Below are 27924 nucleotides of genomic sequence, written 5' to 3'. Positions count from 1 at the left end.
AGACTCCTTTTCATGTTTTTCCTTTAAGTTACATTGCTCTTTAGTTATTGTTTTTTTAATCACTAGATAGGACTGAATTTTTAATACAATCTAGCTGTAGTATTCCTGAATATGTAACATGATACTACGGCATATCCTGACTTTATAACCTCATTGTTGGCATGCCATGTATAATATGGATTCACATAATGTCAAAAAAGACATTCTCTCAGTATGGGATTTAGCACTCTTTTTATGAGACTAAATCAGAGTTTGCATTTCAGATTAATTTTGAATCTTGATCCTTTACCAACTAATTTTGAAGAGGATACAGTGGAAATATTTGGCATTCAGTGGGTTACTGAAACAGCATTAGTGAATTCGTCTAGAGTGCTCTTTCATTTATTCAGGTATGTTTTTTTTAACTGCATTTGAGTGTAGATACTGTTCAGTTTTGTAAGTTACATTGCTGAATGGTTTCTAATACTGATATTACAAAAGTACCAGTAGAGTTGTGCATGTTGCTCACTTGATTATCTTATCAGTAACAACAATCAAGCAGTAATGTTTGATGGAGTAATGATTTTAATGAGTGTTTTTAAGTGAATATTTATTCTTTCTCAGAATATTCTTCTGTATTTGACATCATGTATTAAAGACAATTTTTAAGGCTTTAAACTGTAGTATAATTTTGGAAGAAAGCTAAAATACTTTTGTTGCTTGATAGCTATAGTCTTTCAGTGATTTTTAGCACATGAACTCAGGCTTTCCGAATGCATGTTTCAGACTGCAATTGAAATATGATTAATTAATATGACTAATTTGGACAACATTAAAAAATTTTAATGAAAACTTTCAGACATACACAAAGGTAGAGAGAATAGTATAATGATCCTTCACATACTCTCCCTCAAGGTTTTATCACATTTCCTTCATCTGACCCTTCCCCTCTTTTTTTTGCCTTAAGTGTCTTTAAGCAAATTCTAGGCATCATGTCATCTCACCCCTAAATATTTCAGTATGTGTTTCTTAAAAATAGGAACTTTTTTTAACATAAACACTATCTCATTATCACAATTAACAAAATTGAAATAATTCATTATCATTTAAAAACCAGTCCCTATTCAGCTTTTAGATGATTTTTGAAATGGAGTCAGTTATTGAAGGCAAATTATTATCCAAAAATACATCAGAGTGTATATAGGTATATTTAAATGGAAATGGAAGGGTGGAGACCTTGTGAAGAGACATCACTGTGTCTGTACCATGTTATATGTTTTATTGGGAGAATAGGCTGAGTGAGTGATTCTCTGTAATCCTAAACATTACAGAATGAGTTGAGTCTTTATCCAGGACATGGGTCTTGGATGTGGGTCAATCTTCTAGGAGTTGAAAGGCAACTAGGAAGAATGGCAAGATAAGATTACTTTCAGGAATGAAAGTGGAACATCATAAATATAGCTTTCCCTAATAACTCTAGTCTGTATAATTCAGTTTCTTTTCTGAACTCCTATTGTATTATTATATGATACAATTTAGCATTTCATTAGGTAACTGTTAACCTAGGATGTTTTATATAAGTATTTTAAAATTCTTAAAGATATAAACAGTATCTCATTGATAGTGAAATCTATGATATTTGATATAGTTTCTGAGATATGCAACTTTTAATAGGTTATTTGTGAAAGGTCAGTCAAAGGCATGTTTTATCTTCTCTCAGTCTTCACTACCTGAAGCTGACCCTGTAATAAACATTCACGAAGTATTAAACATCATTCACTAATGGGAATCATTGAAGCTCTGTAATAGATTTGGAAACATTATTTATGTAATTGTTACGTGCTTTAAACTATTCTAAAATTAACTCTCACCTTACGTTTTTTAAATTAGGCAACAACTGTACAACTTGGAAACCTTATTACAGGCCAGCTGTGATTTTGGTAAGTTTTAAGTGTGTTTAATGGCAAAAAGGAATGGTGCTCTATTACAGTAAATTACACATGGGTCTTTGATGCATAATTGGGATATCATATCATCGTGGAGAAAGTATTAGGTCAGAAGTTAAGTATACAGTGTATTTAATGTTCAGAAAAAGTAGGACACTTGAATTTTGTTGTGATTGAGCTTTATAGTATTTTGCCAAATCTGTAGGTAAAATTTATTTAAGGCTAAACATCTCTGAAGTGAATTAGTAACTTGCTTTGGGGGTGGGGAGTGGGACGGAGAACTTTGAAATAGAAAGTGCCAGACTTTGTTGTCTTCTTGCTCTGCTTTTCTGCTTTCTGTTTGTGACATTTAGTGGACTACTGATTCTTTGAGGATTGGTATAGTTAAGATAGTGAAGGGAATTGCGGGGCATTGTGGTTTAGTGCAGGCTAACTGCTTCTCCTTTCCAGCAGTGTTGGTGCAGTGTAGTATTTAGAATCATGGCCCTGTGGTCAGCCTGAGTTCCAACCCTAGCTAATTGTAGATCTCACACCAGGTACTAGTTCCCGCCTCACTGACTTCTTGTGAGAGTTAAATGACATAATGCAAATTAGGTGCTTAGCCTGGTGTCTCTTGTTAGTGATACCCAGCAGCTAAAGATCACCTGACACACCTTTGGTCAAAGAAAGATTTAGTAGATTACAGAAGCAAGGAGGAAATACACATCATGAGGAACAGGTGGGGCTTCTCAGTAAGCGGGGAGGAGGGAGGGGCTTGTGATGGGATTTGGGCTTGTGCTGGCTAATTTGGATGGAGTTTAAGGGGGATAGGACTTTATTCCGGATTGAATGTTGTTAAGCAGGTGCATGTTGATGATTGAGTATGTTAATTTTAATCTAGTAGGTGGGACAAAGGGATGCTAGAGAGAGTTCTAATTAGTAAAGAAGCAATAGTCATGTTAGCCGGAAGGGGATGTTCTGTTTTTGTATTTTTGTGTGTGTGTGATTGCATAGTGCCTTGTTTCTCTCTTCAGACATGATTACAGAGAGGATTTGTTTTTGTCTTGTTTCACCATAATCATGGAGTGGCCCTGCCTGATTATTTTGTATATTTTACGGAAGCTGTTTAATTTCAGTAGGGAACATCATGGCCTAGCTGTTAGCCATCAGCTGTCAGGGCCGTTTTATTTGTTTTCTCAGTCTGTGCTCAGTAAATGTTGAGTAGTATTGTCTTATTATCACCTGAGTCCCTGCTTCACGCCAGGTGCTGTGTAAGGCGCTGATGGATCAGAGTGGAAAAATATGCTGCTGAAGAGCTGGCTGTGAGTCGGACAGATAGACATGCACGCTTGGTCAGCATGGTACATGGAAAAGTGTGGTGACAGAGGCATGTGCAGGCTGTTGCGGGAGCCAAGGGCTTCATCTGTTTATGTGCCCATCATGGAGTGACGCCACATTGGAGTCTTCAAGGATAAAGAGAAATTAGCTAGGCAAAAGATTCTGGGAAAGTTTTGGGGACAGGAAGAGTTCCAGGTAGAAACAACCATATAGAAAAAGACACTGAGGTGTGTAAAAACATTAAAGTTCAGAGAGCAGGAAGTAAATAGTAATTGTGTTTGATTGGATCAGAGTGTGTGTGGGAGTGATGAATTTGGAAGGGAGGAGATTGCAATTACCTTTGTAAACCATGCCAAAGAGTCAGAATTTCATTTTGAAACCCCTGGGGAGCCTCTAAAGTATTATAGTTGGGAACAGCAAAAATACTTTTACTGTATAGAATAACTTAATTAAATTTGGTGCATGGAAGGCGTTTATTATACAAAATCGTTCCTTGAAAAGCACTTAGTGACCTAAATCCACTACAGTGGACTGTTTGTTGAAATGTTTGTTTGTTACACTGACATTTTGGCAGTTTTTGTGGCTTTAAAAAACTTTTAATGATAGGTTTGTTGGATATGTTAGCAATATTAAGGGTTATCCCTAGATCAGCTCACCCCTGCCATGCTCCTTTGTCAGGGCTCTGTTAATGAACTCACATGGCTAGCCTTGGCCCTCAACCTTCCCCAGAAAACCCCTAATGTGGGGTCACTTACTGAAGTGCGTATGGTTCTTGTTTTCATATTCATTATATTCCTCAGATTGCTTTCTAGTTGAGGCAAAATAACATTTAATAATGTATGTTTTGCTGAACCTGTTCTTAAACATAGCTGTTGGTGTTACCTAATTCTCAGATACTGTATTTTATTGTCCCTAGACATATCATTTGGATTTCCTTAAATTCTCCATTTCTGTTCTTTTTTTCATCCATCTTGAACACCTGGAGTGTGTGTATAACCGCTGTTCTTAACTTCTTTGACTGTGGATTCTTTCATTGTTCTCATTTCTGGGTCTGTTCTTATTGATTGATTTTTTTCCTCCTAATTCTGTGATATATTTTTCTGCTTCTTTCAACCTCTAGTAATTTTTTATTGTGTGATGGACATTATAGATTTTACATTGCTGCTTTCCGGATTTTCTTGTACTCCTATAACTAGTGTTGAATTTTGTTTTGGCTTGCCATTGAGTACTTGTAATCCATTGGATCTTTTTGAGGCTTCTTTTAAATTTTGTTAGGACTTTTAAAAAGTAGCCTTTAATCTAATGTTAATTTAGCTCTAGTTAGGCTTCTGAGGATTCTTTCTGGTGTATTATGACTTTTTTTCATTCTTGCTGGTGGGAACTTGAACTGTTTCCTGGCCTGTGTAAGCCTTGTGGAGAATTGTTTTCTTGTGTTTTCCCCTGGCCTCTGGTAATTTTTTCTCGTGCTTGAACAGATCGATATTCAGCCAGGACTCAGTGGGGATCCTCTGTCCATTTCCAGAGCTCTTTTTTCTGTAGCTTTTTTCTTCTTTGGCACTTTTGCCCTGCAAATTTAGACCACTCTAAACTGAGATCTTGTGTCTTCTCAACACAGTGATTTGGACTCTGGGTTCTCTCTCTCTGTGCTGCAGCATGGAAACTATCTAGGTGCGAAGCTGATGCAGTCTTGGGACTTATCTTCTCTCTGGGATAGCAGTCCTGTGTTGTCTTGTGTCCAATGCCTGAACACTTGTTTTATGTTGTTTTCCTAGTTTTTTAGTTTAAGGTGGGAGGTGGCTAAATCTAATCCTTTTACTCCATGTTGGCTGGATGCAGGCATTCACAGCAGTTTTTATGAGAGTAATGCCTTTAGGGACTGAGAAGTGTGAAACTGGGGGTCACATGACTTTTGTAGGTGAAATATAATTAAGCTATAAAAATGCACTGCACTATTTAATATTTACATATTTGCACAGTATCTTTACATTGATACTCCTGTTGGTTTTGCCAAAGGAGTGGCCATGTTTGCTCATTTGAATTTAAATTTAGAAATAAGTTTTGCTGTATGTTTAATATGGATGAGAATTTGTTGCCTGTAATTCTGATCACATTTTCTTTGCTTTTGTTTAGTGATTGTCTCTTACTCATTTTCACTATAGTAGTTATCACTGTTTTGTACATAATAACCACCCAGATAATTTTTACTGATGTAAATGTTAAAGTGAGGGAAAGATGGCATGACTGGAAGTTGGGAGAAAGACAGGCACTATTAGTAAGTCATTTGGGTCCTTATAAATCATTATAAGAAGTTTTGATTTCATTCTAAATACAGTAGCTATCTTTTCATGGATTTTGATTTAGAAGGAACAGAAATTGATATATTTTTAAAGCAGTTTTGTACTTAGATTATAGAGGGGCAAACAAGGATCTGAGAAGACCTGTTAGGAGCCCTGTTGCAATAAATCAAGAGATTATAGGAAGAGGGGATTCAAAATGGCAGCATAGGAAGACCTTGAACTCATCTCCTCTCACAGACACCACAAATTTACAACTGCATATGGAATATATTTCTTCTGAAACGGATCTGCGAACTGAATAAGCAGTGCTTCTACAATAAAAGATAAAAGAGATGCATCAAGAAGGGTAGGAGAGGCAGAGACTCGGTCTTGCCCAGGACCCCACCCCAGGCATGGTATCCCCAAAATGGACAGGGACACCAAAAATATGAAACTTTCCCTCAAGATGTGAAAGGACTGTGCCACTCTGACGCTTGGATCTGGCATCAGAAGGATGAGTCCCCAAAATGTCTGGTTTTGAAAATAACCAGGGATTAAGTCTAGGGGAAACATAGAACTCTAGGGAATGGAGAACCTGCTCTTAAAGGGCTCATGTGCACCCACTTACCCTGAGATCCAGTGGAAAAGCAACAGTTTGGAAAGTACCTAGACCATAAGTGAGGGAGACCCACTTATTAATCCTAAAGTGGCTGCCAGAGAGGTAGGAACCTACAGTGACTTTCTCCAGGGACAGAAACACTGGTGGGAGCCAGTTTTGCAACCTTGTTCTAACTTGCTGTTGACAGAGCTGGTGGGCGCCATTGTTGGTGACCTCCTTCAGTGGGTTTGCTCTGTGCCCTGCCACCCGGCAGAGCAGCTGCACCACAACTGGGACAGGTAAGCCTATCACACCCTGCCCTCACTGTGCCACAGCCACAGCACCGCCACAGCTGGTAGGGGCATGTGGTTCACACAAGGGATGCCCCTTGAGCACTTGTTCCTGTGGGCCAGGGAGATTGTGCTTCTGGGCCCCATGGATCATCTACACAAGACTACTCCTTCAAGACTGTGAGAGATAGCTGTTTAGCCTAATACATATAGACAGACACAGAGAGTCAGACAAAATGAAAAGATATAGGAATATGTTCTGGACCAAAGAACAAGACAAATCTCTAGAAAAAGCCCTTAATAAAATGAAGGTAAGCAATCTATCTGATAGAGTTTAAAGTAATGGTCATAAAGGTGCTGACCAACCTCAAGAGAATACTGGATAAACACGGTGAGAACTTCAACAAAGAGATAGAAAATACAACAAAGTGCCAAATAGAAAACACTCTGCAGGGCTTCAACAGCAGGATGGATGAAGTAGGTACATGAATCAGCAAGCTAGAAGACAAAGCAATAAATCTCGCCCAGAGTAGCAAAATGAAAAAAGAATTTTAAAAAGTGAGATACCTTGTGACCTCTGGGACTGCATCAAATGGAGTAACATTTGCATTATAGAGATCTTAGAAGGAAAAGAGAGAGAGGAAGGGCCAGAAAAAGTATTTGAAGAAATAATGGTTGAAAACTTCACTAATCTGACAAAGGAAATAGACACTCAGGTCCAGGAAATTGAGAGAGTTCCAAATAAGATGAACCCAAAGAGAACCACACTAAGACAGATTATCATTAAAATGGTACAAGTTAAGGATAAAGAGAGAAACTTAAAAGCAGTTAGAGAAAACAGTTTTACTACATACAAAGGAAACCCCAAAAGACCATCAGCAGATGTTTTTCAGCAGAAACTTTATAGGCCAGAAGGGAATGGCATGACATATTCAAAGTGCTGAAAGGAAAAAATTTCCAAGCAAGAATTCTCTCCCTGGCAAGATTATCAACTAGAATTGAAGGAGAAATTAAAAGTTTCCTAGCTAAGCAAAATCTAAAGGAGTTCATCAGTACTTAACCTGCCTTACAAGAAGTGTTAAAAGGACTTCTCTAAACTGAAAAGACACTAATTAATGATAAGAAAACATAAGAAATAATAATCTCACTGGAAAAGTTAAATTTTTAATAAAGATAGTGGATCATTTACTTATACAGCAATTTTGAAGGTCAAAAGACAAAAGTGGTAACGTTAACTAATATTACAGTAATTAATAAAGTGATGCCTAAACTAAAAAGATGTAAAGTGTGTCATCAAAAATATGAAATGGAGAGCGGGGAGTAAAAATGGTAAAACTTTGGAAGGTGTTCATATTTAAGTTACTATCAACTTAAAAGAGACTGTATGAACCTCACAGTAACTGCAAAGAGAAAATTTATGGTAAATGCACAAAAGAAAATGAGAGAGGAATCTAAACATAACACCAAAGAAAGTCATCAAACCATAGGGAAGAAAGCAAGAAAAGAAGAAAGGAACAGAGAGGAACTACAAAAACAGCTGGAAAACAATTAACAAGATGGCAATATGTACATACCCATCAATAATTACTTTAAATATAAGTGGACTAAATTCACCAATCAAAAGACAGACAGTGGCTGAATGGATAAAAACCCAAGAACCGTTTATATGCTGCCTACAAGAGACTCACTACAGAAGTGAGGGCACACGCAGACTGGAAGTGAAGGAATGGAAAGAGATATTCCATGCAAATTTAAACAAAAACAAAGCAGGTGTAGATATGCTTGTATCAGACAAAATAGATTTTAAAACAAAGACTGTAATAAGAAATGAAGAAGGGCACTACATAATGATAAAGGGGTCAGGCCAGCAAGAAGATATAATATTTATAAATATATGCACCCAACATAGGAGCACCAATATATATAATGAATATTAATGGACCTAAAGGGAGACACTGAAAGCAATACAATAATAGTAGGGACCTTTAACATACCACATTTTTTTCAAGTGCACATGGAACATTCTCCAACATAGACCACATGATAGGTCACAAAACAAGTCTCAGTAAATTTAAGAAGATTGAAATCATATCAAGGATCTTTTCTGACCACAGCAGTATGACACTAGAAATCAATTTAAAAAAGAAAACTGGAGAAAAAACAATTATGTGAAGACAAAACAAGATGTTATTAAACAACCAATGAGTCAAAGAGGAAATTAAAAAATACCTTGAGACAACTGATAATGGAAACACAGTGTTGCAAAATCTATAGGATGCAGCAAAAGCAGTTCTGAGAGGGAAGTTCATAGCTGTACAGGCCTACCTCAGGAAACAAGGAAGATCCCAAATAAATCTTAATTTTACACCTAAAAGAATCAGAAAAAGAACTTTTCAATAGAAAAGATCAGTGAAACTAAGCTGGGTCCTTGAAAAGACAGGCAAAATTGATAAATCTTTAGCCAGACTTCTCAAGAAAAAAAGAGGGTCCAAATAAATAAAATTAGAAAGGACAGAGGAGAAGTTACAACTGGTAGCACAGAAATACAAAGAATCATAAGAGACTACTATGAACAATTATATGCTAACAAATTGGACAACCCAGAATAAATGGATAAATTCCTATACACATACAGTCTTCAAAAACTGAATCCTGAAGAAATAGAAAATTTGAATTGACTGATTACTAGCAATGATACTGAATCTGTAATCAAAAAACTCCCAACAAACAAAAGTCCAAGACCAAAAGTCTTCACAGGTGAATTCCACCAAACATTTAAAGAAGAGTTAATCCCTATCCTTCTCAAATTATTCCAAACAATTGAAGAGGAGCACAATCTTCAAAACTCAGTTTATGAGGCCAGCATTACCCTGATACTAAAATGAAACAAAGACACTACAAAAAAATAAAATTATAGGTCAGTATCCCTGATGAACCTAGATGCAAAAATCCTAAGCAAAATATTAACAAACCAAATCCGACAATACATTGAAAGGATTATACACCCTGATCAAGTGGGATTCATTCCCGAGATACAAGGATGGTTCAACATCTGCAAATCAATCAGTATGATATATCACATTAATAAAACGAAAGATAAGAATTATCTGATCATCTCAATGGATGCAAAAAAAGCATTTGACAAAATCCAACATTCATTTATAATAAAAACTCTCAACAAAGTGGTTATAGAGGGAATGTACCTCAACATAATAAAGGCCTATATGACAAACCCATAGCTAACATCATACGAAACAGTGAGAAGTTGAAAGCTTTTCCTCTAGGATCAGGATGAGGATGCCCATTCTTGCCGCTTTTATTCAACAAAGCATTGGAAATCCTAGCCACAGCAGTTAGGTGAGAAAAAGAAATAACAGGAATCCAAATTGGAAAGGAAGAAGTAAAATTGTCTTTATTTGTAGATGACGTGATACTATATTTAAAAAAACTTAAAGAATCTACCAAAAAACTTAGAAATAAAAAATGAATTCAGTAAAGTTGCAGGGTACAAAATTAATATGCATAAATCTGTTGCACTTCTATACATTAGTAATGAACTATCAGAAACAGAAATTAAGAAAACAATCTCATTTAAAATTACATAAAAAAGAATAAAATGCCTAGGAATAAGCCTAACTGAGGAGGTGAAAGACCAGGAGTCTGAAAACTATAAGACATTAACGAAAGAAATTGAAGATGACAAATAAATGAAAAGATCCATGCTCATGGACTTGAAGAATTAATATTGGTAAAATGTTCATACTACTCAAAGCAGTCTACAGATTCACTGCAATCCCATCAAAATACCAATGGCATTTTTCACAGAACTAGAACAAATAATCTTAAAATTTGTGTGGAACCACAAAAGACCTCAGATAGCCAGAGCAATCTTGAGAAAGAAGAACAAAGCTGGAGGTATCATGCTTCTTGATTTCAAACTACTACAAAGTTATAGTATGCAAATCAGTATGGTACTGGCATAAAATCAGAAATATAGATCATTGGAACAAAATAGAGAGCCCAGAAATAAACCCGTGTTTGTCAACTAACCTGTGACACAGAAGGCAAGAATATACAACAGGAAAAAGGCAATCTCTTCAGTGAATGGTTTTGGGAAAACTGGATAGCTACATGCAAAAGAATGAAACTGGACCGCTTTCTTATACCATGTACAAAAATAAAATGGATTAAAGACTTAAATGTTCGATCTGAAACCATAGAACTCCCAGAAGAAAACATAGGCAGTAAACTTTTTAACATGGATCTTAGCAATATTTTTTTGGATATGTCTCCTCAGGCAAGGACAACTAGAGCAAAAATAAATGGGACTACATCAAACTAAAAAGCTGTTGCACAGCAAAGGAAACCATCAACAAAAGGAAAAGGTAACCTACTGAGTGGGAGAAGATATTTGCAAATAATATATCTGATAAGGGGTTAATATCTAAACTGTATAAAGAGCTCATATAACTCAATATAAAAAAAAAAACCCAAACAACCCAATTAAGAAATGGGCAGAGGATCTGAATAGACTTTTCTGAAGAAGATATACAGATGACCAACAGGCACATGAAAAGATGTTTAACATCACTAATTATTAGGGAAATGCAAATCAAAACCACAGTAAGATATCACCTCACATCTGTCAGAATGTCTATTATCAAAAAAGACAGGAAATAACAAGTGTTGGAGGGAATGTAGAGAAAAGGGAACCCTTGTGGACTCATGGTGGGATTGTAAACTGGTACAGCCACTATAGAAAACAATATGGAGGTTCCTCAAAAAATTAAAAATAGAACTACCATATGATCTAGCATTTCCATTCCTGAGTATATATCCGAAGAAAATGAAAACACTAACTCGAAAAGATATATACACCCTTATGTGCGTTGTAGCATTATTTACAGTAGCCAAGATATGGAAGCAACCTAAGTGTCCATTGATAGATGACTGGATAAAGAAATTGTGGCGTATATCTATATATATAGATATAGATATACAGACACAATGGAATATTATTCAGCCATACAAAGAATGAAATCTTGCAATTTGTGACAACATGGATGGACCTAGAGAATATTATGCTATGCGAAATAAGTCAGACTGAGAAAGACATACCATATGATTTCACTTATGTGTGGAATCTAAAAAAACAAACAAATGAATAAACAAAACAAAACAGAAACAGATTCATAGATACAGAGAACAAACTGATGGTTTCCAGAGAGGAGGGAGGTGGGAGGATGGCCGAGGGAGAGGGAGGTGAGAGGTGAAGGGGAGTATAAGGAACAAACTTTCAGTCATAAAAGAAATTAGTCATGGGGATGTAATGTATAGTATAGGGAATATAGTCAATAATATTGTAATAACTTTGAATGGTGAGAGATGCTAACTAGACATATCATGATGATCATTTCGTAATGTATAAAGTATCAGATCACTATGTTGTATACCTGAAATGAATGTATTGTGTGTCAACTATACTTCAATGAAAAAGAGAGATTATAAGGAAAATGGATAGTTCAAAGGTATATTTTGGTCATAAACTTAATAGGGCTCTGATGGATTAGATATGAGTTTGAAGGAAATGGAAGAATCAAGAATAACATACAAGCAATTGTTGGCCCCATATATTGGGTGGAGAAAACATGGCAGCATGTAAGGGCTTGGAGTGCAAAGGAGAGGTCTGGAATATAGGTAAACCATTTGGAGTTATCATCATTTAAAGATAAAGAAACTGATGAGATCACACATGTAGGAAGAGATGTCAGGAGAGGGGAGGACTCAGGACTGAGTGATGTAGGGCCCCCAGTATTCTTAGTAGAATTGAGGAGGAGGAGCGACTAGAGGAGAGGTAGGAGAAAGGACACGTGAGAAAGAAAGAAGACTGGCAGTATGTGGTGTCAGTGAAGCCAGGAGTAGCCAGTGCTACTGCAAGGGCAAGTTACTGGAGGACAAGTAGTGTCCAGTACGTTGGACAACGTGGATTTCACTGGTGACCTTAATAAGAGCATTTTTGGGAGGATGGCAAGAACCATATAGGAATCAGTGAAAACAAAGAAGAGAGAATTGCTGCTTTTATGGCTTACAAAACTTTTTCGTAACTGCTCACTGGTTAATTATTTAAGCTCTGATTAACGATGTCTATTTTGGTTTTAGGGAAGATATCAACCCTACACTGCAAAGCAGACAGTATTAGGCAACAGTGTGTAACATTTCTTCATTATATTAAAGTTTTCATCTTCAGGTAGGATGTCAGATGAATATTTTGATTACCGCATGAATTTCTGAGTGCATATTCATCCAGACTTTGGTTGTTTATTGTATCTAATCATTTTTTAGGTACCTGAAAGTACGGAATGCTGAGAGTCATGTTCCTGTCCATCCCTACGAGGCTTTGGAGGCTCAACTTCCCTCTGTGTTGGTTGACGAGCTTCAAGGATTACTCTTGTATATTGGACATCTATCTGAACTTCCCAGTATTAATCCAGGAGTATTTGTAAATCAAAACCAGATTAAGGTTTGACTTGTTTCATTCAATTTTTAAATTATCAGTTTTTTCTCCCCATACAGAATATTTATTCAAGAACAATGGAAATTAGTCAAGAGTGCTCTGAAACCAGACTGCCTGAGTTGAAATTCTGGCTCCTCTTTTTATTCCTCCTTTGGGCAAGTGGCTCTTGCCTGTCTCCTCATCTGTAAAATTGGTATAGCTTCCTACAGTTATTGGGAGAATTAGTAAATTAAAATGTATAAATGCCTAAACATAGTATATACTGAATCAATGATAGCTATTCTGTATTCCGGTTTTTAACAGTGTAAATGTTTAAAATTTTGAAAACCAATAAAATAACCTTTATTTTCTAAAATTTGTATCTTTGCCATTGATAAAGGTTTGGGCAAACCCTAGCTTATATTATGGTAAGATTCAAGAAGATCACTTATAAAGTTACTCTTCCAAAACCGCATCATTATATCTGTTCTGACTTGAGAACTTTTCAGAATGTGATTAAGATTGACTATGCCCTTTTTTTCAACCTGTGATAATCGTTCCCTCTGAAATTTGGTTTTTAAAAATTCATATTGGAGGCCAGCCCTGTTGCTGAGTGGTTAAAGTTCTGTGCGCTCTGCTTCGGTGGCCTGGGTTCACAGGTTCGGATCCTGGGTGTGGACCTACTCCACTCAGCCATGCTGTGGAGGCATCCCACATACAAGTAGAGGAAGATTGGTGCAGGTGTTAGCTCAGGGCTAATCTTCCTCACAGACACAAAAAAAGAAATTCGTATTGTTAGCATGACCCAGCTTATGGATGTAATTAACAGATTCTTCCTAGGGAAATGTGAGCTTCTGTGAATGACAAGTTATAATTCCTCATTCCCTCAACTCTTAACCTCTTCCATTCTATTTGATTTCACCAAATTGAACAACACTCAGTTTTTACAAACATGTCTTTGCCAAAATATAAGGTACAATTAAATGTTTATGTATTTCTGTGAAATTTAGCAACAAAAATTTACTCTTCTTATCAGGGATCAATATATGTAAAAATAAAATTAAATAGAGTTCCAACTGAATTCATGGGTTAGTGCATCCAATCCATGGAAAACAAATATATATTACTTTTAATCATGTCAGTAAAGATTCATGGGTAGTTTGTAAGGAGAGAGATGTTGTACCAAACGTCTCTATAAATTGGACTGGTTTTTATTTTCTGGATATCCATCAAGTGCTTAAGAAAATAAAAATTAATTTTTCTAGCAGCAGAAATAAAGAATGTGTGCAAGGGTCATTAAGGTAGGTTTTGCCTCTCATAACTTTTTAATTAGGCATACTTGAAAAGATGGTTTATTTGAAGATCAGAAGACTAAATTTTTAAAAGCAGGGGAATGTAGTCTTCAACATGTAAGCAAAAAACATCATACATTAAAATACCATTTTGAAACAACAGCAAAAACATAAAATCAAAAGCATCTTTCAAGACTTCTTGTATTTCTTTCTTTCTTTTTTTTTTATGGTGAAGAAGATTGGCCCCGAACTAACGTCTGTTGCCAGTCTTCCTCAGTTTGCTTGAGGAGGGTTGTCCCTGAGGTAACATCTCTGCCACTCTTCCTCTGTTTTGTATGTGGGACACTGCCACAGCATGGGTTGATGAGCTTGTGTAGGTTTGTACCCTGGATCTGAACCAGGGAACCCTGGGCCACCAAAGCAGAGTGCGTGAACTTAACCACTATGCCCCGGGGCTGGCCGCTATATATTTCTATTTTACTCATCTTATATATGAAAATTATTGATTTATTTGATATTTTCAGTTGAGCATCTGTCTTTTTATTATTTTTTAGGAATTTTTTTATTAGAGATATTATTTGTTGGGTATTATATGTTGCAAATATTTTCATCCATTTATCTTGTCTTTTTCAGCAGTTAAGCTGACTTGCTAGGTAGATGGTTTAAGATTTTTATATAGTTATTTTGTTAATTTTTTCCTTTGTATCATTCTTCTGCTCTTGTTACAAACATACTTGTTTTTTACATTTATCGTTTTAATTCATCTTCTTTTAAAACATAATACTGTGAAGTGGGCATTCTAACTTTAGTTTCTTGCAAATAAATGAGTTAATAATCCTGTCTTTTGTTGAATGATCGATGCTTTCCCCACTGATTTGAGATATCCAATTTATCCACTTCTCTCTTCCCTATTTTTGCTGTTTATTATCTATTCCTGAGCCAATACTGTTTTATTAGTCTAGCATTTTATTTTATTTACATAGTTGATAAAGCAAGTCCCCTCTCCATCGTTCTTCCTAGCTGTCTTAATAGAACACGTGTAACATTGTACTTATTTTTACAGTGATACTAAATGTTGACTAGAAGAAAGTTATTGATAACCTACTTTAGCACAGTACTTAAGAGCATTGGCTTTTGAATCAGATAGAATTAGATTTGAATCCTAATGCGTGACTTGAGAGGTAAATTTCTATATCACTCTTAACTTCAGTTTCTTAATGGGCATGACAGCGATGTTTAATGACAGTCTAAAGTTCTCCTGTTAAAATATTTTGTAGGAGTTCCTGGGTACTCATTACATTTAAAAACGTATTTGCTAGCTGAAGTCTAAAACAAAATCATGAAAATAAGTCGTTTAAAAAAATTCTTTTACTGCCTTGCATCTGAGGTAGAATCAGAGGTTGGTTGGAAGGGATCTTTACTGTACAAGTCTATTCAGCAGCACGGATGTGGGGTCTGTCTTAAACCATTAGATGAAAATATATCCTGCTTTCAAAAATCTCCAGTGAAAGAATCCTCTAATGAACAAGACAAAGGTTTTCTCTGAGCTTTTGAGTAGTAGTAGGTTAATTGGTTCTTTATCCTTGTGCTTATGGAAGAATGTTGTTACATGCTATAAAGTACCTAGTAAAGTAATATGAATTCTCAGTCACAGTTGATAATGTCTTTCACAGCTATTTCCACCATCATGGCATTTATTACATCTCCACTTAGATATCCATTGGCTGGTGCTGGAAATTCTTCACATGCTTGGTGAAAAATTGAGTAAGTTTATGGATTTCTGATTCATGTCTTTTAAATCCAAACTGTTATTGTTTCTTAAAATTACACAATAAATGCTGATTTTTTTTTTTTTTTTTTAAAGCAAGTAGTAACCAAAGTAAGAAGTGAAAGTCTTATTCCTTTTTTCCAAGGATAACTACTGGGAATAGCTTAGTCCATTTATCTTTCCATACTTACTTACTATCAGTATTCATGTATAGAAACTCATAAGTAGGATTTCTGTTTTTCTTTCTAATGACAGATGGTATCATCATATTATCCTGTGTTGTGTTTCATTTAACAGTTTTTGAGAGATCTGTTCATGTTAGTACATATAGTTCTACTTTATTCATTTAAGAGCTGTATGTTATGGATCTGCCATGGTTTATTTAGCCAAGCCCACTTTTTAATATTTCAGTTATTTCTGGGTTTTTTTAATATTACAAATAATATTTCACTGAACATCCTTGTGTATATATACATCCTTGAATACTTGTACAAGTTATTCAGTAGAATAGGTTCTTAGAATTGGAGTGGCGCAGTGCAGTTTTAATATTATATACACTGCTCTGTCGCTTACAGTAAGTTTCCCCAATTTATATACGCTGTGAGTGTGCCTTTGCCTCAACCTCTTGCCATTAGTGGATATTGTCCATTTTTTTATTCTTTGCCAAATAACGTGAAAAATGATACTGAATCTCTATTTTTGAAATTTCCTGATTTCCAGTGAAGTCGAACATCTTTGCCTAATTTCATTGTCTTCTTATATTTGCTTTATTAATTACTTGTTCATTATCTTTTGCAAATTTTCCTGCTTTTATTTAATTAATTAATAGGAATTTATATGTATTATGGCTAGTAATTCCTTATTTCATATTTGCCTATTTATTTCTTGTTCTTCCCTTTGGCATCTTTAGGTTCCATTATCCATTTGGCAATATTCTGTAAATAATATTTAGTTATAAAGTAAATTATTAGTTATTTATCTTATAAAGATACCCATTACCTCAATACCTGTTTTTCAGTGAATTAATAAATACAAAAATACATATTTGTATGTGTTTGTGTACACACATATATATATATACATACACACAAACATACAAAGATGTACACAAATATATAATTTCCTCTCATGTGGACTGTGTTTCAAATATTTCCTTAGAGCAATACTCAGGTGGACATACTCTGATATACGTGCAAATTTTGGTATCTGTTACCTTGGTTTGCTCTATTTCGCACCACAAAATAGTTGTACGTGGTTAGTTTATTAGTGTTTATTAAAAGAATAATGTCTTAAAGGCTTTATTGGTTAGAAAGGTTGGTGAAGATTTTCTGGTATTTCCTCGATTTTACTTTTTTCTCTTAATTAACGTTGCATTGTTACTTTACAAAGATGGCCACGGTAAGAAAAGGGAAATTATTCAATAGTACATGGAAAGGTTGAAAACTTTTTTTAGGTAATGTTTATCCCTGCTCATATAAGAAAGGAGTTGTCCTCAAATTTAACTTTTATTTGCAAAAAATTTACTTTTGACTGTATATGTAACAGTTTTGTATAAATTAATCTGAAAGTATACAGTCACTTTTTTCTTTCTGAATTAGGAAAATCTACTGTAATTTTAAATAGAATTTATTTTATTATATTTTTAGAACAAGTTGTATACAGTCATCAGTTTGTGAACCTGGCAGGTGACAATTTAACCAATGTCAGCCTATTTGAAGAACATTGTGAAAATCTCCTTTGTGATTTAATAAGCCTGTCACTCAACAGGTATGACAAGGTAATGCCTGAAGTGTTTATTTGTATTTTTGCTACTTAATGGCAGTAGTCAGTCTTTAATACATGTGGTTTTATCTGTAAGCATTTATTCTAAAGTGGTTTACTTGTTAATTCTCCTAATTTTATATTTACTATTATCTGGGAGTTGAATGGGAAAAGAATTTGCTTTAAACATTTAGAACAGGCTGGAATTAGTGTTTTACAGCTGTTTTTTTTTTAATAGCCTTTCCGTCTTGTCAAAAGTAAATAAATAGAATGTTTATGATAATGAGTGGAAATTTAACTAGGGTTCAAATAGGAGAGGCCAGCCCTTTAATAATCTGTTGTATGGTTGTTACATAATAAAATAAATGAGTGCTTAACTGAAGTTAGTTGACAAATTTAAAGGGAGAGTTTGTTTGCTTATTTGCATAAAAGGTGTAGAAGCATGAGGGAAACTGTGTTTTTACTAAATTGTGTTTATTGTTGAGTGTTTAATGCAAACAGTGATTTAAAGGTGCTATATAGTGCACATTCATTTTCATGTAATGGAAATTTGTAGATTATTATCACTTATTTCAGGTTATATTATTAATCTTATAGGAAATAAGAATTTATAATTTTTTAGAATTTAGATTGTGTTTTATGTATTTGTTATCAATATCTTTTAAATCTAGTCTATATGTTTACAATTAACGTAATTAGTGAATTAACCAGATATTGTGTAGTAATATCTTGACAGTTATCTTTTACTGTGTATTATGTTAGAAATGTTTATATAATATATGTGAAATAATGACTACATTATGAATTTCAGAAGTCTAGCTGTATTTGCAAATATAGTGCATATTCTCTGCCTTTTTTAAGGCCATTAATAGTATATTTGTTACAAAAATGCTTAACCTAAAATTGCTTAGCCTTTATAAATCCATAATAATTATATTTATTCTGACTTATAACAATTTTTAGTCTTGCTTTACAGTGAATCAAAATTTGTTTTCTAACCTTTTTGTTAGAAGTCTTTTCATTGTGGCTGATGGATTAGATCAAGGTTAGGAAACCATGACCCTGAGGCCCAATCTAGCACACTGCCTGTTTTTGCAAATAAAATTTCACTGGGTCATAGCCCTATCCTTTTTTTTCCTATTGTCTACAGCTGGTGTTGCACAACACTAGCAGAGCTGAGTAGTTGTGACAAAGACTATATTGCCAATAGCACCTCAAATATTTACTGTTTAGGCCTTTACAAGAGAAGTTTGCTGACCATTGGACTACATGATTAAAGCAGAGCTTTTTTTTAAAAGTTGAAAATAAAATTCATTCTGTACTTTTGGTTTTAAAATGGGAATTTATTTTAAAGTTCATGAAATGGCGCATTTTTGTAAACAATTTGATTAATTGAGCTAAATTTAAGTCATCTAAATCATTCTTTTACAACATTTGGGGGAAATATGTGGCATGTAACGTTCTGCTCTAAGTAACTCGTTTTGGTTCTTTTCTACAGGTTGGGCCTTCTGAAGCATTAATTCGTCACCATTGCCCGTGTGCATGCATTAAAGAATTGTGGGTTCTACTCATTCATCTTCTAGATCACAGAAGTAAATGGTCTCTCTCAGAAGTAAGTTGTAAAATTGATGTTTTAGTTATTGTTATTAGCTCTTATATTGAATTTACATAGTGGTTTTGGCCAAGAAAAGTCTTACAGAGTTTCTTTCTTTATAGTGAGACAACCACCACCGCCAAACAGAGCATTATTTGAGTACTAAATATTTTTAACCCTGTAACTATATTTTTAACCCTAAATTGTTAATATAAAACATCTAGCAGAAGGGTAAGATTTGGCTCTCTTATTTTCTCAAGTTCTTTTTTTGTTCTATCAAGAATCTTTTAGTCTAAAATATTTAAAATCTTCTAGTAATCCATAAAACATTTTAGTCAGGAAATGTGTCAGATTTAGATTTGGGGAGAAATAAAACATAGATTTCTATTAATCAGTTGTACAGTATCTTATTTCAAGGCTCGAGGAAAAAAAGTGCAAAAGGGAAGATGGGAAATTTTCTTTGACCTCATTTTGAGCCAAGTCTTCAGAATGGGGCTCTATTTTATTTCAAATGTTGTGGATTAGTAGAAAAAGAGAAATATCCATAGGCAGCAGTAAGTACAAACAATTCATTGTGAAATGATACTTAAAATGATTGATGTTATATGTGAAAGTACTTTTGACTTTTCATGGGTTTTTGAAATTCCCAATTTTCCACAATTTGGGATTTGGGTGCTGCTATCTAATTTTAATAACAGCTCTGTATTTGCAGGTTCACAGTACTATATGTATTTTGAGTTATTATTTTAGTAGTAAATTTACTAAGTATAAATTTAATGTATTTTTACTTATTTTTGAGTAAGAAAATTCTTTTTCTTGGCATTTTGGTTTGTCAGTAGAGTTTAGCTTTCTACAGTGAGATTTAAGTATTACAAAGTCTCAGCAATTTTTTCCCTTTGATTATTTGCCAGATATTTTATTTTATTGACATGGTAAGCATCAGTTTTTCTGTTTTCTGCAAAGCTTATCTTTATTATTTAAGAATTTTATATTTCTTAAGAATTGTTCTTATTTTATAAATTTTAGGTATGAAATTATAAACCGCATATAGTTACTTGTTGAGGTTAGTCTTTTTCTAGATTTTAAGCAGAAAAGTAGGCATAATTTAGAATATTCTATTGTAGAAATTTGAAAAGTAATATGTATTGTTTAACCTAAGTGATTTGTATGCTCTTCATTTTATGTAGTAATGAGACTTATTTGTCTTAAAATAATGAAAATCTGAGGTCATTTCATTTTTTAAAATACAACTAAGATAACCTATATTATTCACAGATTTTGAAGCCTATTTTATTTTGAAAGTCAAATTAAAAGTTTCCATTCCTCACAGACAGTTCGACCTTCCTGCTAAAAATTAATCTAATCTAATGATGCTGGCTAGCATATGATAAGCATTATAAATGTCTGGGAGCTTGTAGAAAGTAAGAAGTACTGAGACCAGATACTGAATGTAGGTGGGAACTCAGGTCAGCTGGAGATTGAAGCTGCCTCATAACTTTAGAGCAGGTACTGAACTGTGTGAACTTGAGCATTAGCTTTTATACAGTATAAGGTGCAAGAATAGAAGACAGAGCTCAGAGTTAAACCAAATTGGTAGCCTTCTAATATGCCAACTGCCCATAAATCTGAGCCCCCAAAAGGATGAACTAGAAATTCAATTAAATTTGTAATGAAAATTGCCTGTTTTTAACTGTGGCACTTTGCAGTTTCAAATTGCTTCAGTGTGTTTGTCATTGCAAGCCAGCCCTCATGCAGATTTACAGCCCAAGTTCATGTTGCCTAGATTGTACTAAAAATTTCAAGCCAGTGACTTCTAAGTGGCCACACACAATGAGTGGATGGATGCCTAAACCCACATCTTCCCTCATAACGTACCCTAAAACACAGAACAGCAAGAACAAATAAAACTACACGAAAAACATGTTGGTAGCATAACTGCAAGATAGGAATGTCCAAAGCTGTACATTAAAAGTAAAAGCCATCAAAACTCTACCACAAAACTTGCTAGCAAGGAAGGGCAGTCTGAGAACAACTGTTCGGAAGAGAGAAGAAGGGAACTAGCAGTAGTCATAAAACTGGTCTGAAACCATTGCCAGAATGTGAAAATACTGAAAGAGTTTTCTTGTAGATCAGAGAACTGACTATAGGATAGGAACATAAAAGTGTGTGTGTGACATGAGGGGCAGTCTTGGAAGGGAGAGCTTCTGGAGAATAAAAAGGCAAAAAAGCAGTGGTCTCCCTTGGTGATTGGCTGGTGAAGGGGACAGGAAGTAAAAGCAATAAATGTACGATCCTGTAAAACCAAAGAAAAAAAATCAAAGGACTCACACCCACTCTCCCACCACCACCACCAAAAAAAGAGGAAATCTAGTAAAGAAATGGGATTTTGGTACATTGACAAAAGAGGGTTCCACTGAACTAGGAATCTTTTAAAGTAGTCTAAATTGCAAAATGAAAAGAAGTAAGCTAAACAAGTCTTTATCAAATTACTACAAAAAAACAGAATTGATCTACTTTAGCTGATGATACCCTCTCCCCCAGAAACAGCTATAAAGCAGAAGAAAATTGTAAGGCAACACTCCAAACTGAATTAAATAGACAGGCATTTGGAGGTGTAGAAAGACATCTTGAATAAGATATTCAAATGTTAAAACATATAAACCAAAAAGCTAGGAATGAATGAAAAGAGTAAAGTCAATGCAGGAGAGAAATGGAAGAAAGAATCATTTTAGAATTGACTAAATTACAAGGTGCTTGAGGAGGATAGACTCAAATGAAAATTAACGAGGCATGGAAAAAAGGGCAGGAAAAGAACCAAAGGAATAAAAATGAGATAAAGATAGGAATATAAAGGGTTGGAGAGAAAATGATTGAGATGGAAGATAGACACAGAAGAAATAACCGTATGTCTAAATGGAGTCCCTAAAGAAGAAAACAGAACAATGGGATATAGCTAACATTCAAAACTATTATCCAAGAAAACATTCCTGGAATAAAAGAAGACCTAAATCTAGACATTGAAAGGGTCTACTGGATAACTGGAAAGATTAACTCCAAATAATTCGTCCTGAGACATATCCTATGAAAACTGACTTCAACCATATGGAAAATGTCTTCAAGTCCTCTGGCAAATCTTCAAATCCTCTAGGCAAAAAGACAAATAACTTACAAGAGCAAAATAATTTGACCTGCACTAGACTTCTCAAAAACATGGAAACAAGGTAACAACGGAGCATTTAAAAAGACTCAAGAAGGCTTCCTCCTGTGAGGACACAGCCAGAAGTCTGAGGTCTGGAGGAGGGCCCTCACCTGGCCGTGCTGGCACCCTAAGCTCAGACTTCCAGCCTCCAGAACTGAATGAATTAACAACATGGCACAACAGAACAAGCCCTCAGCTTAGAGAAAAGCAATTTAGGTCCTACCTTTTACTCTCTAGAGATTATATACACTTAACTCTGAGATACTCCTTTGTTAGAAAGCTGAAGACCAAGGTAAAGCAACCAAACCAAAAGGAAACAGCAGCAGAAAATTCCTTCTAAAACAACAGAGAAACAAGTTAAAAATTACTCTTGGCACTATCTGACATACACTGGCTTCAGGGACCAAGATGGATGTGGATAAGCTGAGAAGGAAAAACAGAAAAGCAATTGAAAGTTTCAGGAGGAACAAGAAAGCTTCTCTGTTTTCATCCACCTGGGAGTTCATGGTATCACAGAAGATGTGATCATTTCCCGGGTGCTGACAGTAGGTAAGGCCCATATGGGGCCTGCTCTTAGGAGCTGTCCAGACTGCTAAAAGCAGAGATTTCTTTTTCTACCTTGTACAGGATTTTAAGTTAGTAGAGGGGAAAAAAATGAAATAAATATTCAATCCAAAAGAAGGCAAGAAGGAGATGTTAGTGGAAAAAATAGAAGTACAAACAGAAATGCGGAATTAGATGGTATATTTAAAACTAATTATATGAGTCATTGCATTAACTGCAAAATGGACTGCTAAATGCTCATTTAAAAGACACTGTCAGAACAGACTGTAAGCTATTTACAAGACATGACTTAAAGCGTGAAAACAGAAAGGTTCAGAACTGATGGAAAGAGATAGAAGAAAGGTAACGTGTTAAACTAATATTAGAGAAAATTAGACTTTAAAACCAAGAAAAGCAGTAAGTCATTTCATATTGATAAAAGGTTCAGTTTACCAGAAAGATAAAACAAATTTAAGTTTTTATGTGGCTAATAACATGGTATTAAATATAGAAAGTAAAAATTGGCAGACCTACAAGGAGAAATACACATGTGCTTAGAAATATTGAAATATATTTTTAAATAACCCATAGGTAAAGAAGATACAGTGGAAATTAGAAAATATTTTGAGGTAAATGATAACTAACATACTACTAGTTAAAGCTGTGGGTCTGTAGCTAAGATGTAATTTGAGGGAAATTTATCACTTTAAATACAGTTGTTACAAGAAAAAAATGTTGAAAATTAATAAGCTCAGAATTCATCACAAGTAGTTAGAAAAAGATTCCTACATAATAAACCCAAAGAAAGCAAAAGTATCAAATAAAACCAACAAATTTATGAACTATAAAACAATAAGGTGATCAAATCAGTGAAAAACATCAAAGCAGTTGAAAGTTGGTTCTTCAAAAAGATTGCTAAAATTTGCTGATCTTTCTTGAGATGATTACAGAGTCAATACTAGAAATAAAAAAGGAACTTGACTTCAGATTTTGCAGATATTAAAAAAAGTTGAATTATTGTCAATAATTTTATGCCTAATAACTTGAATATTTATATGAAATGGACAAATACGTAGAAAAAATATTACTAAAACTCATCAAATGTTCAACAACAGTGAATTACCTTTAGCATATAGACATAAATTGGAATACTCTGATGAACTATGGCTATACTCATTAATGTGGGTGAATAGCAGAAACGTAATATTGAGGAAAAGCAAGTTACCAAAGAAAAGAAACAAGCCACTTAAGAATACGAACATGAATCAAAAAAAAAGCAAAGATGAATCCAAACAATATGTGGTTTAGACTTACAGTATATACCTATGTGGCAAAACTTACAAAAACAAGGCAATGATTTATTAGGGAAATCAAGATAATGGGTACCCCTGGATGGGGGAAGAAGATGTGATTGTGGGAACATGTAGGATTTTTCTAAAGTACTAGTTATTTTTTAAGTCTTAACTGGGGTATTTTTATTATTCTTTAAGTTTTGTTTATGTGTTTTGTATTCTCTTTTGTGTATGTATTTATTTCGTTATAAAAATGGAGGGAAAAGCCTAAATCAAAGGGTATTGAATCATGTCTTAATTTAATTGAATCATATTACCTCTGTTTCTATAGTCATTTTGGAACTGGTTGAATAAACTACTTAAAACACTCTTCGAAAAATCAAGTGACCGAAGACGACCTTCTGTGCCTATAATCCAGCCCAGGGATCCATTAGGTTTTAGCTGGTGGATTATTACTCACGTAGCATCATTTTACCAGTTTGATCGCCATGGAGCACCAGATGAAAGGGTAAGATTTTATTTTTTAAACTTTCCTTTGTTATCCATTAATGCATATTTTTTTATAGAAATATTAGAAAGTAAGTGAAAAGAAACAACAGCAAAAATCAGATAATCTGAGATTCAGCTTCTGAATCTAGAACCGGTAGACCTTTCTGTAAATATCTTGAAAAATGATAATATTTATGTTTTTATTGCTTGATTAAGGAAAAGCAACTTGTAGAAGATTTGGGAACTAGTCCTGGCTCTGCTACCAAGTAGTTGTGTCACCTTCGGTAAATTACTTAAACCTTGCTGGGCCTCTGTTCCTTATCCAGAAATCATGGGATTGGATTGTTTGGAAGATTCCTTCCAATTCTGAAATCTGTAAGGTTGCCAAAGGGAAAGCATATTTCTCCAGAAATGCGTTAGTAGTTTTTGTGAATAATTTGATAAAATTATTTCTTCAGAATAACACTTTTTTAGAGAAGCTTTTTGCAAACACCTGTCAATCTTTTAAACAACCATGAAGTTTACTTCAAAGAGAACAATAGAAATTTTAACTAATATATTAATTTCTAGTTAGAAACATTTTTTAAAGTGTTATTTAAAAAGCCTAATGAATAAAAGCAGCTAGAAGATGTATTTATTTGAAGCTCTAGTTATATGTAATTTCTTCTGTGTTCAGAAATGAATAGTTTTGTTATCGGCCCATCAGTTCCATAAAATAAACTTCAAAATCTTGAGGCCAATTTCAAAATTGGTCTTCTTTTCTGGGAGTGCTTCCCAAACCTGGCTGAGCATCAGACCTACCTGGGAGTTTTTAAAATTCAGATTTCTAGGTCTCAGCTCTGGAGATTTTGATGGATTAATCTCGTTTGAAGTTTGGGAATCCCTATTTTTAAAAAGTTCCTTGGTTCTCATCCTCTATCGAGGATGGGAACATGCTCCTTGATGGACTTGACAGATTTTCCTCTCTTTGAAATATTGGACAGAGTTGGCTCAGAAATCATCCATGAAATCTGCAGGTCAGTTAGTATTGACGTAGAGTCATAGATATGGAAAGGGTTTCAAGAGGTGCTCTAAATGATCACCTTATTAATAAAAGGCCCTTTAAGAGATCCCAAGATAAATAATAAGTCAGAAAATACTCTGAGAAGTTCACACACAGCTCAGTATCAGTGTTTGTAAGCATTCTGCCAATTTATTCAGAGAGGTCAATAGAATGAGTGTCTCACAGAGAAGGATTGTATGTCCTTTGTTTCTGTGCATGAGTCCTTACCATGCTGATACATAGCAAATAATGTTAGCAGTTGCCATTATTAGAATAGTAGTCGTTTTATTGAGTATTTCTGTGGAGTTATTATGGTAATGTTTCACATCTTTTAATTATTAGAATACTAGGACAATACTAAAAGAACACAAAAAATTTACATATAATTCTAAGGTTTTTACAGAAACGTTTTTATTTCTCTTCCCTTCCAACCTTAATTTCTCCAAGTATGTATTTCTGATTTTAATCAGTATAAATAAATATGGTAATTAGTTAAGCACTTCTGAGTTCTTACTGAGTGGCTATCATAATGATAGGTGCTGATAATAGGAGACACATGAAACAGACAGTATTGCCTCTTGCTTGAAGGAACGTGTTTTCAGATTATTAATGCTTGCTGGAACTGCATTAACACTTATTTGAGTGAGTGGTTTATTTTATAGTGGTTGATATTGACCCCCAGATACTGCCAGTGTGGTAGGTAATCTAGCCACATTAATATATGTCGTTACTATTACTCTTGTAATGTTGAATCATACTGGTACAACCACCCACAGTCACATTGCTGAAATCACTCTTCATACCGAGAACTCCATAGGATATTATTGCTTTTATTAGCTCTGAATCAAGATAGTGAATGAATCGTCTGTATTTCAAACAGCTTAACCTATGTCTTTTAATATGTTTCAGCAGTTCCTGTGTGATTTTCTTTTGTCAAAATTTAAAAAAATGTTGATTCTTAAAATTATGTAAAAAGTTATGAGGAAAGGGAGCGATTATATTTGAAAAAGAACCTTTTATATCATAAAAATAATAAATATGTATAATATATATATGTATTGATATATGTAGACTTTGCCTTTATTCAGAAGTCCTCAAAAAGTTCCAAATATGTCTGGACTTCTTAATGACTTTTAAAGTAAAACTCAAGCTCTCTAGTTAGTAATAGTTTTCATTAGGGGTGGTACCTTCAGCATATTGCATTTGCAAACTGTGTAATATCTCAGAGCGACTATTCTGTTGTGTTTTTTTTTTATTTTTTTTTATTTTTTTATTTTTTTTAAAGATTTTATTTTTTCCTTTTTCTCCCCAAAGCCCCTCGGTACATAGTTGTGTATTCTTCGTTGTGGGTTCCTCTAGTTGTGGCATGTGGGACGCTGCCTCAGCGTGGTCTGACGAGCAGTGCCATGTCGGCGCCCAGGATTCGAACTGACGAAACACTGGGCCGCCTGCAGCGGAGCGCGCGAACTTAACCACTCGGCCACGGGGCCAGCCCCGACTATTCTGTTTTTATCTCAGTGAAGTGTTATATAGTAAGTGAGAGGGTAATATATCCACTTTACAGGTAAAGAACCTGAGGTACACAGTGGTTAAATGTCACCCTATTTTTGTCTCTTTGCTAAACTTGATAGTAGGGTCCTCCTAAGAATTGCCTCTTATGAATAGTTCTTTGGTAGGGTAACCATGTGGGCCAGTGTGCCAGGGAGAGTCCCCATTTTATGCCTATTACCCCCTCACTCCATCTGGTTAGTTTTCCTTTTTACTTTCAAAAGTGTCTCAATTTGGTTACAAATCATATAATCTGTGAACAGAAAGGCATATCGACTCATCCTTTCAGAGAGATTATATAGGATGTTAATTTGGGTTTGGGATATATTTAGATCAGAATTTTGAAAATTACCTGAATTCTTTTTTTCTCCCTGTGATGTATTAGCATAGCCAGCTATCATATAGAAAATGGTTATGCATTAAGCATGCTTTATTCCACTAAAGAGTAATCTGGTGTGAGAGGATGAAATGAAGTAATAATGGTTAATCATATCTTT

At 34.6% G+C, this 27924-nt stretch overlaps 1 protein-coding gene across 5 annotated transcripts in view; it reads left to right on the top strand.

The window, feature by feature from the left end:
* Positions 1–27924, top strand: part of MMS22L (MMS22 like, DNA repair protein) — a 124588-nt gene that overhangs the window by 1736 nt on the left and 94928 nt on the right. For 4 of the 5 annotated variants that reach the window (XM_008515934.2, XM_070556706.1, XM_070556704.1 and 1 more), the window contains exons 3-10: positions 264–389; positions 1870–1919; positions 12566–12653; positions 12749–12926; positions 15865–15955; positions 17606–17736; positions 19219–19332; positions 24680–24856. In XM_008515934.2, the coding sequence (XP_008514156.1) occupies positions 264–389; positions 1870–1919; positions 12566–12653; positions 12749–12926; positions 15865–15955; positions 17606–17736; positions 19219–19332; positions 24680–24856 (955 nt within the window). Of the gene's footprint in view, positions 1–263; positions 390–1869; positions 1920–12565; positions 12654–12748; positions 12927–14474; positions 14495–15864; positions 15956–17605; positions 17737–19218; positions 19333–24679; positions 24857–27924 lie in introns of those variants that run through there. The other variant, XM_070556707.1, reaches the window with a different exon arrangement.

This window comes from Equus przewalskii, chromosome 9 (genome assembly GCF_037783145.1).
Source record: "Equus przewalskii isolate Varuska chromosome 9, EquPr2, whole genome shotgun sequence".
NCBI lineage: Eukaryota > Metazoa > Chordata > Mammalia > Perissodactyla > Equidae > Equus > Equus przewalskii.
The sequence above is the reverse complement of the archived record's forward strand: the minus strand, read 5'-3'. Positions and strand labels throughout refer to the sequence as shown.